At 37.5% G+C, this 14,800-nt stretch overlaps 1 protein-coding gene across 1 annotated transcript in view; it reads left to right on the top strand.

Annotated features, from left to right (window-relative positions):
• FIGNL1 (fidgetin like 1) overlaps nucleotides 1-14,800 on the top strand; it is a 78,731-nt gene that overhangs the window by 30,465 nt on the left and 33,466 nt on the right. Inside the window, exons 5-6 of the mRNA XM_080582365.1 lie at nucleotides 3,766-3,900; nucleotides 7,318-7,461. Of these exons, the coding sequence (XP_080438491.1) occupies nucleotides 3,766-3,900; nucleotides 7,318-7,461 (279 nt within the window). The remainder of the gene's footprint in view (nucleotides 1-3,765; nucleotides 3,901-7,317; nucleotides 7,462-14,800) is intronic.

Below are 14,800 nucleotides of genomic sequence, written 5' to 3'. Positions count from 1 at the left end.
GCTCCATTAGGACCTTTTTCGTTACAGTTACAAGGGAGGGGGCTATGTTCAAGAAACCCAGCTTTCGTCATGCATCTCTGGTATTTATTTTGTACCAGTGAAAGCAAGCAATTATGCCTGATGGTTATCAGGAGGAAATACTGCCCTTCCAGGCTGACAGTGCTGGATTGCCCATAATTTTCATCAGATACCAATCAGTTTCAAGAATCGAAAGTATGCTCTGTGTTCCTGCTTATGATGAAGTCATTTGTGCTGCATATCTTCTTGTCTTGCTCTTGAAACAATAATGATATAAATAAGAGAGCATGAGGCAAAAGCAACATGAGCGTGTGAAAGTGCCAGTCATTCCCTTGGTAAATACCAAGTAATTATTGTAGTATTGGGTAAAACGGAGCCTGTGAAAATTAGCTCTTAATTACATCTGAAAGTCTATGTCAATATGAAGCACTTTGTTGTTGTGAGCAGGATGACACTTGAAAATGGCAGAAGATGAAAGAAAATTTCAGTTCAGAGCTCTGGTGGACATGAACATCAGCTCTTACTGATATTTTTTCCGCCTCTTGAGCCTGCTTGCCATGGCAACCTTTGTTTGCCTGCGGTAAAAGGAAAGGTATCATCATCCTTCACTTAATGCAGAATACAGCATTCAAGAGGAGACAAAAACAGCTTTTAAAAATGAGAAAGCAACTTTCTTCCTGAAGCTTGTCTGAACATAGCACACATATCCTGCTGTTCATTCTAGATAAACTGCTGAAAAGTGTACATACTTTGAATTTTAAAGAGTTTTCTTTAAACTGCAAAGAAAAAGTATTTTAAGAGTGAAACAAAATTAGACTCAGCCTATCTTTGGTCTGGCAAGAAACACTCTGGATTTATCTTTCTTGTCAGTAAGCTGAGGACTTCAAGAACCAAGGGATTTTTTCCTCAAAATTATTTAGTGAAAGAATGGTGCCAAATGAATAAAATGAGCTTACAAACCATGTTTTGCAAACACTGTTATTCAGAAAAGGTGACTAATGGAAACTGAGGCAGAGTAAAGAAACCTCTATCTATCGTGAGACACCCAAATGCATTTCCAGGTGCCTTTAGGCTATATTCCAGCTTTGCTATCTGGAGGCAAGATTCAGCTGCACGGCAGGCCCTTTCCTGTTCAGCCTTGCTTCCCTGTAATGAAATTCATGCAAGAACTGTTGTATTTGCTGATTAGGCACCAGCCTGGATGAACAACAGCCAGGATGCCAGAACGTCTTGTGGCACTCCTCAGAAGACTGAGACTGTACTTGAGCCCCCTCAGCCAGGCAGTCTGCAGAATAGTGGAGGCTTAAATGTCCAGGTCTCAAATTAATGCCTTCGCCTTTTGAATTTCCTACAGCCATTTTCTTGGATGTATCTGTTCACATTTCTTAAACATATATATTCCTTATATGTTTTGGAAAGACACTAACAGTTTTACAAGGCCTTTACGTTTCCAAAAACAAAGAAAAAAATATATAAAGCTATTTCCTTTGCATATACTTGAAAGATTTTCAAGTGTCCCCTTAAATAAGTATTATAATAACAGTAACAGTATTTTTTTCACATATATTAAATGCAGGGGTGCTAGAGTGACCTTTACTGTGAAGATCTTAGGTTTAGAAAGGTTGCTTTGAGTGACTTGTCTGGTACAAGATGGAATTAGGCTAAAGCCTGCACACAGGTTTCATGTTGCTCAACCTCATTACGCAGACATACAACTTACCTGAAAAACTGTATGAACACCACAAGAAGTTGCAGCAGTTTGCAAAAATGAGAATTATGCTCATCTACTGAATTGCTGGAAAGGGTATTTTGGGCAGCATAGTCTGATTAGATAGGCCCATTATGATGGTCTTCTGGTAATGCAGGGTTCTTTAGGAGTTTATTTATGGCTTGTAAGAGAACAAAACAAAATGTGCACATACAAAAACAAACAAGCAAACAAAAACCAACCAGCGTCTCAGCAAACAGATGATGTTCTTGACTAAAATATTCTTCATAGCTCCTTGATATCTTAATCTTCAGAAAACTGGCCACCAAGGACCTGAGTTGTCATAATCTAGCTCACAGCTCTTTCTTACCTAATAGCATGCTGAGCATGGCAGGAACAGTTTTGGTAACAAAGATCTGATGACAGAAATTTCTCATCAGGAAGCTTACACTATGTGAGATTCATCCCTCACTTTGTCAGCTAAACACTGAACACACAACAAGGCACCTTTAGGGAAGCTATTCACCTCATGCCAGGCTTTTGTCTAAATCAGAATTATTGCTTTCTGGATAAACCTTATCTCTCTCTGTACTAGGGCACACTTAACAATTAGGCTATCTGAGATATCTAGCTTTTTAGTTGGCTTAAGTAAGATAAAATCACATTTTGAAAGTTCTTCATGTGTAAGGTGGCATGGCAATGCATTTAATAAATGTTTAGGGGCTGTCATTTTTCCTGTTTACTCCATTCAATTACAGCTGGATTGAGGGCTTACTCACTGTTGAGATGTTGACGTATAAAAGGCAGCTCTGTCTCTAATGAATAGCTCAGCTAACTTCAGTGTTAATTAGAAGAAAGTCTAAGTTCACTGGGCTCATCCTCTTGTATGAAATCTGTAGAATCAGGCCCATCTCCAGGGTAGAAATAAGACTTCCTAAATATTTAATCGTTTTTTTTGTAATTAGTGTGTGTACACAGGTCTTCAGTAGAGGGAGGGTAGAATTTTGGTACAGAGTAAGAAACATCACTCCAAAACCAGCTTGTTGACTGGGGATATTTCTGAGACATTAACAGAAGCAACTGTATTCATTGCAGGGATACGTGCTTGGCAGATGAAGGCTGACGTGACAATTGCTCAACTTCGAAAGTACCTAAAAACTCTCTCTTGCATATGGACACCCAAAAGCATTGACATTTATGAACATGTGCTTACAAAATGTTTCTTGGAGTTTAAAAGAGCAGTTTAAAGCACGTTTCATCTGCCTGTTCTAGAGAAAAATAGACAAAATAACTTGTGGAAACTTGTATTCTCCCATGAAATTTACGGAACAGTTAATAAAAATTTCCCCCTTTATTGTCACAAAGTATCCAATACACAATTTAAACTCCTTATGTTTTGTTAGTCACAGTGCAATTCAGAGATACCAGGTGACTGTTCCTTTAATCTGTGTTTTCGATGAAAGGAAAGTATATTAACTAATACTTTGAAAACCAGTCAGCTATATTGAATCACTTTTTCTGTGCTTTTTTTCTCTTTTGACCACAATAATTGACTTGCTCGGGGTAACTCTAAATATTAAATAAGCTATGCAGTTACGCACGTTGCCTGACAGAAATAAATGTTGTCAGTCAGATTCTAATTGAAGTTAAATGTGTGGAAATCCAGAGTAACAGAAATCAACAGTTACTCTGCCATTGCTACCAGTTAATAGATGATCAATGTCTGATTCTTGAGAGTCTTTTTACATGCCTTTAAACCTGTGAGTCCTGCTTTCTAGCACTGATTGCAAGGTTGGTGCCTAAATCGAACATGCATAGAAATTACAGAGAGCAGACAAACAGAGGCATTAGGGAAACCAAGACAAAAGTCAAACAGAGTTTCCTCCCTTGCTGTCACACATACTCTTAGGAAGCATGAGATTCCGCAGTTTCTCAAGTGCAGTTTCTGTTACCAACTTTGCAAATTCATACACAAAAAAAAATCGTATCTTTCGTTTGGAATGTCTTCCTTTTGAACTTTCCTTTAATTTGTCCCACAGGGAAGTGCAAGTGAGGCCACCCTGATTTCACTGCTTGCTGCAAGAACAAAAACTATTAGGCGGGTGCAGTCAGAAAACCCTGAGCTAACTGAGGCAGACATCATGGGCAGGCTAGTGGCCTATGCTTCTGATCAGGTGAGTACCTCTCAAAAACACGGACCTGGACACATAGTGTCTATACTTACAAACTTCATCCATCTCAATAGTCGAATGAATTAATGTACAATCTCTTTGGATAGGAGACTAATTGGTTTTGCTTGTTCAAATCTTATTGTACAGCATAAGTGGGCTGGAATCTCATCTGTGCTACCATAATACAAATAGTAACTATCTGGAGGTCAGTGTCACATAAGTATTCCTTCTCTGAAAAAAAAAATTAAAAAAAAATACCTCATTTGAAGTAAATAAAGATATTTGAGTAAGGTGTTAATTTCAGTTGTGTTGAGTAACTCTAGACAATCTTTTGTCACATCTAGGCTTGTGTGTCCATGTGTGCGCGCATTATTTTCCTCTTATGTGAATACTTGCAAACACACAAATATACATCCTCCCCCATATGCATGCATGGGTGCAGGCGTTTGCACACCGACAATCCTACTGCATGAATATAAAGCAAATTTGTCATAGTACTTGAAGAAGCCCAAAATCTCCATGTATCAATCCAGCTGAGAAATCTTCTAAGAAAACAGAATATGTAATCCTTGATTTCTGTGTGTGCTATTTAGCAGACTGAATTAAGCTAAATTCTCAGCAGGCCAGGGCTGTGAGAGGCTTTTACTACTAATGAAAGCAAATTTCAGTCTTGTGAGTTCTGCTGCTCCTACCTTTCTAAAACTCTAATCCTACTGAAGGGCCAAGCAGTGTTGCTTCTCTCAATAGCTGTGACATTTTCTTATCTAAATGTCAATGAGATAGAAGGAAAAGTCTTAGCACTTGATGTTTAATTCAAAGTAATATCTGATTATATAAAATAAAATGACTGGGTTTTAGGTTTGCCTCATTTTACTACTAAGTGTATGTTATAAAGCAATGGAAAGCAATTTAAGAGTGCATTTTCACTTTGCTGGTGAGAAAAGGGACTACAGTTGTAAGGTGAGAGCCATCGGGACAAGAATATATGAGGAAAGATAACTGTTTTCACAGGACACAAAGGATTTTTGTTCTTTTTTTTTTGTCTGGAGTGCAAAGGTCTGTGTTCTGCAGATCACTAGTCCCAGGGCTCAAACTCTAACCCCGTAATGCACAAAGCCTGTTACTTGTTTTCATTTTTTTGCCCCATGTAAATGTCTGACCTGAAATGAGAACTGACAGGCCTCCATGCCTGCTGAAGGTCAGGGGATCTTATGTTTACCGAAGGATTTGCCTTAAGATATTGTTGATCTTTCAAAGCAGATTGTTGCAGAGCTCGCCAGTCCTTCTCCATTAAGAACAGACCTGCGTGACTCATAGGCAATAATCCACAAAAGAAAGTAAGCCTAAGCCATGCTGTGGCAGAGAAAACTGTGCACCAACAGGGCAAAACAGTGTATGAGTGTTCTAGGAAGGAAGCAAAGAGCTAACCAGTAGGGAGGCCCAGAGCAGAAAGCTGCACTCAGATCTCACGTATCTTGGAAGATCATTTTAGCGTCTAGTTATTTCAGGAAAATCTTTTTCCCATTGAAATTGCCCTGCTTTGTATTAATGAGTACAGAGCAGGACTGGCAACAAAGCTTTCCCCATTGACTACTTGAGGGTTTGGAGATGGGAAGTGCTGGGGCTGTGCTGGCTGAGGCACCTATTGTAAGGGCCACTGAATGTGAGACCTCAGAGCTGGGAGGAGCATCCAGCTACCCCGGCAGTGCTCACCCGACTGTTTGGGACCAGGACAGAAGTCAGGGTAGTTGTTTGATATTCTCAGATTTTCTCAGACCATTGTCTTCATCAACTTTTGTTTTGTTTTGTTTCTTCTGGCTACCTTAAGCAGCTGCCCACTCATTTCACCAGTTCCTGTTTGGTTCCTTGCTGTCCTTGAGGATGGTGGGAGATTCCTGAGTACTTTGCTGAGCACTAGGTCAGCAGCAGGTCCCTAAAAATTAGTAATCCAAAGGCATCTTGGTGTTTTTAACCTTAAAATTGTAAATGGCTATAGTTATCAAAGAGCTTTGTTACAATTTTGAAGACTTTAGGAAGCAATTCTTAGGTTCTGACTAGCTAAGAACTTCAGTGTATTGCTGTAGCTTACTTATTTACAATTCTTACCTTGTACAATTTGGTTATAAAATACTTCTTTCCATTGTATACTTGAATGAAGTATTGTATTGCTGTGGTAAACACATTGTGTTCCACTTGAAAGGCAGGCTCCATGTGTCTAGACTTCCAAGTTTTCTCAAGCTGGTGCCTAATTAGTTGACCGAAGTAGTTTAACGAGAGGCACTATTGAGGTACAAGTTAATAGTAAATCTACCTTTAAAATATGTTCCATGGATATGTTGAAGTTGAAAGGCAAATCTTTATCTTCATCTGGTCTTGTTCAACCTATGTTTTGGGTTAATCTTCTCCATGATTACATGCTAATTAGAACAGAATTAGTAAGTGCTCTTGTACGCACTAGCAAGAATCAACAAGGATAACACGGAGATTATGAATGAGAGCAGTCAGAACATGACAAGGTGAAGAATTTTTCAAATTATTGATGATTAATGAAATATCAGAAGGCGAAAGTTAAGGTAGCTTTGTTTGTTTGATTGATTTTTTGGTTTAGCCATGCCTTAAAAGAGTATTTTGTGGCTAAATATACCTTTTACTCTTAATACATTATTATTGTATTGTACTTCATATTTTAAAGAATTTCTTAGTAATTTATTTTTCTTTAATGAGTTGTTCTTTATGTTCTAAAAAAATATTATTTAAGGAGAATCCAAATAAAATGGGTTATAAGCAAAATAAATTAGTGAGAATAATCCTTAGTTACCTAAAAAAATAAATGACTGATTGAAACACAATTTATTTAGTAGGTAATCTAAAACAAAAGGATCATGCAAGACAGTATCTCAGCCTATACTATACCATGTCCTATATCTTTTTATGGTTCGGTAAAGCTGTATGCCATAAAAATATGCTCTTGAGCAACTAAATTATTATCAGGCGGGATGATTATCTGCATAGTTTTTGGTTGATCTGGAGCCAAATCCTGAAGCTCATAATCAATTCTGCCTAATTGAAAGCAAGTTAATTAAAGCTCTCACTAAGGTTAATTGAATTCTTGTCTGAATGAGACCATGGCAATAGTTTTAAGAATACTTCAGGATTTCTGGTGGTGTATTTGTGTATGTAGTGTGTGTGTGTATATATATATATGTATATGTATATATATGTGCGCCCATCTGTCTATATGTCTATCTATATGAAACAAAGAGAGAGAGTCTTTAATAATATCTGCTACATACCAGCAACAGTTCCAGGGTCTCAAGTGTTGCTTTACTTTAAATAAATGATTTTTTTCTTCAAATTCAAATGAACTTCTTACATTCCAATAAAAGGTGTCTGTCTTAAAACTTGCCAATTTCCTTGCAGGCTCATTCATCAGTGGAAAGGGCTGCATTAATCGGTGGTGTGAAGATTAAAAATGTTTCTTCAGATGATAAATTTACTGTTTGTGGTTCAGCCCTAAAGAAAGTTTTGGATGAAGACAAAGCTTCTGGTCTTATCCCGTTTTTTGTGAGTACTGGATTTTAATTAATCAGTGGATTTATTACTCCTCATAAACTGTTTTTGAAATGAGTAGATGATCTTATTCCTAACAGAGGGATTGATAGGCAGAATAGCCTATCAGTAGTTTCCATGAATGTTCTTCATACACGTGAACTTTGCTAGAGTCATTTCAAGTATTTATACATGCAGGAAAATAACTGTAATCAAAGGCATTCTTGAAATTTAAAAGGCACTTTGCAGGAGGAGCAACTCATTTGGCCAGCTGGTTACACTTGTGGGCAAAAATGATGTTTTAAAATGAGATGAAGTTATACTAGACAGTTGAATAAATGCAGGTGAATTTTGTATTTGCATCTAATCCTGCAACATTATAATCTCCCGGCACTTGAGTTCCAAACCACCTCTTCTGCAAAGGTACACCTTTATTTGTCAGGTTCTAACTTACATGTAAAACAAATGTAGAGACACCTTTAAGGGATGGCATCTCAAACTTAATTTAAACAAAACAAACAAACAAACAAACACTTTCCCATCCTTGCTACTTTAGCAGAGAAAGGAACCTCCTCAATGTACCCCAAATATCAGCAAGATCAGATGTTGTCAGACAGGTATTTGTGAGTATGTGACTTATCTCTAACAAGTCAGCTATAGCAAATCTGGCTGTGGCAGTGTGAGGTGTCATGCATTCTTTTTATCTGTCTGCTTTCCTTTCCAGAGATTCTTGCTTCCACAGTAGTCCAGCAAAAGCAAATTGTTTGTATCTCAGTAGCTAAAGCTCATAATCCCTCAAGTTTTGACACAGAACAGTCATAGATTGCTTACAATTACATAGTGTGGTTCTTCTATGATCAGTACCTGGTTAAAAAGAATATTTGCTATTCATCAGGTCAACTCCTTCTGTCAGGTCAGAACAGCATCTTACAAATTTTACTTTTTTTTTTTGTGGAGTAACTAACTTCAGTTTTTGTTGTTGTTTGTTTGTTTGTTTGTTTCATACATCAGAAATGTTTTGCTCATTTCCAAGCATTATTCCTCTACAAAACTTGATATCTTGTTGTAGACCATGATCTGCATGGACTTGTAAGTGGGTGCGATATGCTAGCAATGATATGTTTTTACTGGCCTTCCATTAAAGAAAAGCTCACATTAAAAAAAAAAAAAAAAAGAAAAAAGAAAAGAAAAAAAACTCTTAGAAACTGAGAACTTCAGAAATGTGATTTTTTAGAGTCAAAAATATGTTTTTTTTTTTTTTTCCTCCAGAAAAGCCATGTCTGACAACAATTGTTCTTTTCTTTCATGTGGTAACATTTTGAAAAGTGCTAATGTGACTTAGATTTCTATGAACAGTTTCAGAAAAAAAAAAAAAAAGCAGATTAAGCTTGCTTACAGTCATGGATAAGTGCCAAATGGGACAAAGAAGCTTAAATTTCAGAAAGCCTTTTGAATATGTAATCTTTTACTCTTGTTATTACCCTTTAGTTTTATGTATTATGAGGATGAATAGAATGAAAAGTGTTTGTTAGATGTGCAGTATGCTGCAAGTTTCGAGGCTGTTTAGAATTGGCAAGTCTTTGGGATAACCAAGCACATCCCATCAATTGCTTTCTAATATCATAAGACTATGAATGAGAAACAAAGCATCTAAAGGGCTGCCCAAATGAACTTTCTGCTACTCCTGTTGACGTGGAGATACGCCATAAGGTGTGTTTTATTTCTCTGTTACGTTACGCTAGCTCATATTTGATATAAGGTCCTACTTGTTTATCTTTCTGTTAATTTTAAAGAATTCCAAGTACAGCACTATATCCCATTTCCTTGCATTAACAAGAATGTTAATGTTTTCTCCTCATCTTTTGTCCATTAACAAAAAATACAGCTTTTCCCCCATAAATATTCATTCCTTATTAATCTTTCTATGCGTAGCAAGAGGAAATAAAAAATTCTGTTTTATGCATTCAGCAACACCTTTACAAAAGGTGATTTAACTGTTGTTTTTTTCTTCCTCTGTTTGCTTAGCTGTGCAAAACAGGCTTTCAAAGGCAGCACAGGCTCAGTCTGTGTTAATATGGCCTGTGCCAGGTCTTCCATTTATTTGTATACATAAAACATGTCAGCTTAGATTAAACTAGATCTCATTATCCTTATGGTTGGCCTCTTAACTCAAAAGGTGTGTTAATTCTCTGTCATGCTGAGCAACAGTCCATGCACTGTATTAATGCTCCCTTTTCTGGCTTGCAGATTTCAAAAGCCTTTCCATTTCTTTTGTTCTTGAGTAATTTGGTGCTATTTTATTTTGTTCTGGTGACAAAGATATGCACATTGCCAAGGAAACACCTTACGCCACTTTATTCCTTGTCTCCCTGTATTCACTGATCTTTCACTAAGGGGAGTGATTCAACATGAAAGCAAAAAGTTTAACAGAAGAAATTCTGCCCGAAGAGACTTGCAACAGCAGAGAGAAAATTTCTAATGAAGAGATCTTAGTTGTGCCCAAGCTGATGCACTCTCTCTTATCAGCAAAGTTTTGTAGGGGATTAAAGAGAAAATGCAAGCAAATTTTCGTGGTTTATATGCATGATCCTGCTCTTAAATTCAGTGAACAAACGAGGAGTCATTATACTGAAGTTGCTTGTAGAGGTGAGTGGAGAATCAGGGGTGCATTCGCTTGATGTGAAGGAGGTTCTATCATTACAGCAAGCTGGTCATTACAAGTTTGCTTTTCACATACTTAAGATTTGGTAATCATCCTTTTTTGTAGGGAGAAACTGTCTTTAAAAAGAGCCTTTGAATTCCTGTAAATCATCTTTTAGCACTAGTAATGTGTATATCACTTTGTTGAGTGTAAACTGCTGCCAAAGAGTGTACCCAGACCTCTACTTGTATTTCTTTTTTTTTAATTTCAGACTTGTGTTATTATGTCTCTTTCAAAATACTTACGAAGAAATTGAACAGGGACATATTTTGATACAGTAGAGCAGGCAGACTGTGCAAGCAATGCACTTAACCATGTCAAGCGCTGAGGGGCCTAAGTTGCCATGATTTACTGAGGAGCGATTTCCAAGTGTGGCTGATACTCAGCCCTTCATCAGGCCGCTAGTGAAGGGGGAGCATTAAAGCATGTGCTGAAGCCATGTTCATGTCATTAATTATAAACATTAACTAGAGGTTAAGCACGTGCTTAAACGCTTTTCTCCGTTGGGTCCTATGCTCCGAGTTTGAGGTAGGCCTCTACATAGGAGGAGTGTTGATTGGGATGCCCGAATGTGGAGACCACTAAGTTATGTGTTACTGAATTCAGAAAGAGGGCCCGCTGCACTCAAGCCTTGTGTGTATGAATGTGTGTAAGTGGTCTGTGGGCTTTATGCTGTCTACCATAAATCAACACTGATATATTGCAGCTGGCATATATATATAGTACAATACACTTCAGCCAGCTCATCCAGTATCATGCTGCTGTAACGTGATCTCTTTGCTGCTGAACAAAGGCCCAGCACGAAATCTCTCTGATTCTAGCTGAAATGACTCGTCTGAATGATGATCTGCAGGATATTAAGAAAGAGGCTGTTTGTATCCAGACTCACTCGGGAAACAATAAATCAGAGTTAGACTGACAGAGGAGCCATCTTTTCAGTAGGACTTAGCACTTAGATCCTGACCACAGACTGCCATTTGGAAGAAGTATTCTTGAGACACATACACACAGCCAGGGCAGTGTTTCTTAGCCCACAGTTTGCGAATGATTACTGTTTCATTGGATATTGGCTGTGGCTTAGTGAAATATTGCAGTTTTCTTCAAGCCACAGACATTCTCCTGAGCGCAAACTGGCAAACAACTGAGTAGGAGAAAATAAAAATAATAAGAGAACATGGAAAGTTCTGCCTCGTTTTAGTTAATTGCAAATGAAAAGCTATGTGGTGAAACTATGCAGAATGTGTCCGCATCTTTTTAAAGAGCTGTGGGAGGTCTTAGGTTAAAACGATTGAGAGTCGTTGCTCTCAGGCATCATAAAGATTCATGCATGTTCCCTGCCATAGCTCTTGATTTCAGGAAAGTAATATCTGGGATGACTGATGCACGCGTTTTAGCTGCTTTGTATTTGCAAGAGGGGCTGAGTCAAATTTGAAGTGCACAGCCTGAAAGAGCTAAGGCCTGCAGGCTGTACTGAGCCATCAGTCCCATTTCTGCCACGCAGCCTGTCCCCCGCCCCTTGCACAAATGCGATTTTCGCGGTGTTGCACAGGTTACAAATTAAGTTAGACTCATTGCTTAGTACTGAGGCAGGGCAGTGAGCGCCCTGACAAGAGCAAATGCTGTCATTTTAAGTAGGTTCTGAGAATTAAAACAAGTAGCTTTGAGGCTTAGACACCTGCGGAGAGGACGAGAAAATTATTTTAGAAACTGAGGTATACTTTACAGAATAAGCCATTATTTAAATTACTAAGCATATGTTTGAACTCATATAATCTCTCATTGAAGCAACATATTCCTTATACTGATTAGAGGGAGCATACTTTAGCTGCAGTACAACACTAATAACAATAATTTGTGACTCTCTGTTGTGAAATTGCCATGATTATTTTAATTGCTGGACTGAGCAGCAATTCACCCTAATCTTGTCTGAAAGTCCACAACCTATTATTATAAAATATACGCATAAAAGCAGAGCTAATTCTATAGTGCACTCTTTATTTTGGTATTTTCCAATCTAATCAGTTAACCACTATTTTTTATGTGTTTAAAAAAACCTGATTTTTCATCATGGTATTTCTTGTGACCCAATTTGTAGATCTGCAGTTCAGCCGAAGATGAAATATAGATTTCTCATGATTGTGGGAACATCTCAGGTAGACAATAATGTGATAAATGTATTTTCTCTTACTTCACATGAGCATGCTCTACTAAGAAAAAAAGGAGAAAACTTATTTCTTTTTTTGAAAAAAATATCCTGCACCTTCTTTAAGGCAACTGCCTTCAAAAGATATCTTCTTATGAGCTCTCTTCCAGAGAGCTCATAAGTGTACCTCAGGGCACTGTAATCAGTCTGTTCTTCTAGTGTCTCAGGAATATGGGAAGACCCAGTATAGATGAAGGTTAGATCATCTGGGGAGAAAAATGTGCTAGCAGTAAAGTTTTTTATCTGCATATTCAATGTGCTTCTCATTTTCTGAACTGTATTTTTTTCAAACTCAAGTTCTTAGTAGACTCATACAGAGAAAATACAGAATTGTTCCTTTCTTATTTTAATAATCACTTTTCCCATAGCCAACATTTTTTATTAGTGCAATGAAATCTGGTTATGGTTATTAGTATTACTGTAATTATCAAATTGGGGGAACAAGTGCGCTGCAAGGGATAAAATATTTTCAGGATTTTTTATGGATACATTTAAGCAGGTCTGCATGGTAGAAAGGCAGTATATGACTTCCTCTGAGTGTACCTAAATTTATATGTATTGAGTACATTCAATTTAATGGAAAAATTCAGCTCCCTACAAGAAGTTTAAATCTGAGGTGTATGGCACAGTGTAGATGCAGATATGTTCAAAAGGGAACTTGAAAGAGAGGTTTTACATCTCTAGTAATTGAGTATTTAATCAAGTCAGTATTCTTGGTATGCATTATTATAAATTTCTGGCTTTTTGAATATATAACCTCCTGTTCTTTTTACTGGATATTTATGTTAGTATGGGATTTCCTAGTAATTTTGAAAAGTCTAGTTTAATAAGTATTAAACAACCATCTCTCACCTTGCACAAATCTTCTAAAAATTTGGAACGTATAAATGAAAATCCCATCACATTTAACTGACTCTTTGTTTGAAAATCAGATTATTTTTCCAAGATGTCAGTCTTTTCTAATATGCTGTTACTACTTTGTTTCATTGAATGAAAGAAAACAACAACAAAACACTTTGTGGGAAATGTGAAAAACAAAAATACATAAACACTTTTAAAGTTCATGAGAACTTCTTGTTAGGACTAGTTAGGGAATCCCCAAAAGGGAAAACCAACTTTTATCCTGAAAAGTGCACAGGACCTGTTTCAAGATGTGACTGGAGATGATATTTAACAGTCTCCAATATCCAGTAGCTGGTAGAAGTGAAAATGTTAAGAAAATCTCTCGCTTCAAAGAGTGACAACTTTCAAGTGAGGATGTGCTTTTGATGGAACACATAAAAGGGTAAATATTGGCAGATATCAATCTGACTGCTTAAGTAGAGCAGAAATGCTTTGTGTAGATGCGTATCACCTTTTAAAAAGGAAGGAAAAAGATTTTTTTCAGGAATCCTCCTGAAAAAGTTCACATACATTAACATTTGTGTAATAGAATTAAGGAGGTATCAGTGACATTCAGAAGAGATACAACATGAATGTCCAAGCTAGAAGAATAGAAAAGTATACAATGTCAAGTTAAATGTGGTATTGGGCTAAAGCAGATCAGAGGATTTTGGCAAACTTGCTGTTGGCATAATAGCACTACATTATTTTTTCTCAGAAGTAGAAAGACCGCGAGCCAAAAGCAGGTGAGGCCACAGCAGGTAACCTAAAGCCTTTCTTTGCTACAGACGTATTTACTCACATAAGAGAACAGACCAAAAGGCCACCCAGTGCCCACTCTCCTGCCACCAGCCACACCTCCCAGCTGAGGTGCATCAGAAAAATTTTCTCATCAGGAAATGCTTCCTAAGGGTGTCATACAAAGACAAGCAGTGAACCCAGGGGCCCTGTGTACCTGCCCGTTATGGAGCTGCCAGACAAACATGCACTGTGTGGAGTTATAATGTATAATTGTATCTACATTTTGCTAAGACAGCACGTTTGTTTTCTGAAAGGTGTAGTGGATGGACAAGTGTCATCTAGGTGTTCCTTTCTCTTCTTAAAGGGTTTGTCATGAATTCGCAGAGGGACCTGCATGTGCACAAAATAGAAAACCTCTGCAAAATGTGGCTAGTTGTAGAAGGACAGGGAAAAACACTGAAAGCAAAAGATGGTACATCTGGTTTCTGGCTTGTAATTCTGTCTGGATATTCCCAGTAAATTACCATAGTTTATTTTCACCTGATTATATTCTCTCGTTACTGTGAAACTTTCTTCATTATAATATGTAGCCTCTGCTTTTGGTCATGCAGCAGGAGACGTTAAATGAGGACTTAACAGGATGAAGAAGGCATGGTTCCAGATTTTTAGGATGAATCCGGGATAAAAGGTTTCTCTGGGAAAAAAATTTGCAGACTTTATAGTAAACATATGCTAATGGTGAACAGGTCCCAGGCTGCAGATCCCCTGAGCATAAATCAGTTACAAGTATCTGTTGTGGAGCTGTGTGACTCCTTAATTCAAAGAGT

Source organism: Anser brachyrhynchus (assembly GCF_964034855.1).
Source record: "Anser brachyrhynchus genome assembly, chromosome: 2".
NCBI lineage: Eukaryota > Metazoa > Chordata > Aves > Anseriformes > Anatidae > Anser > Anser brachyrhynchus.
This window is presented reverse-complemented; position numbering and strand designations above follow the sequence as displayed.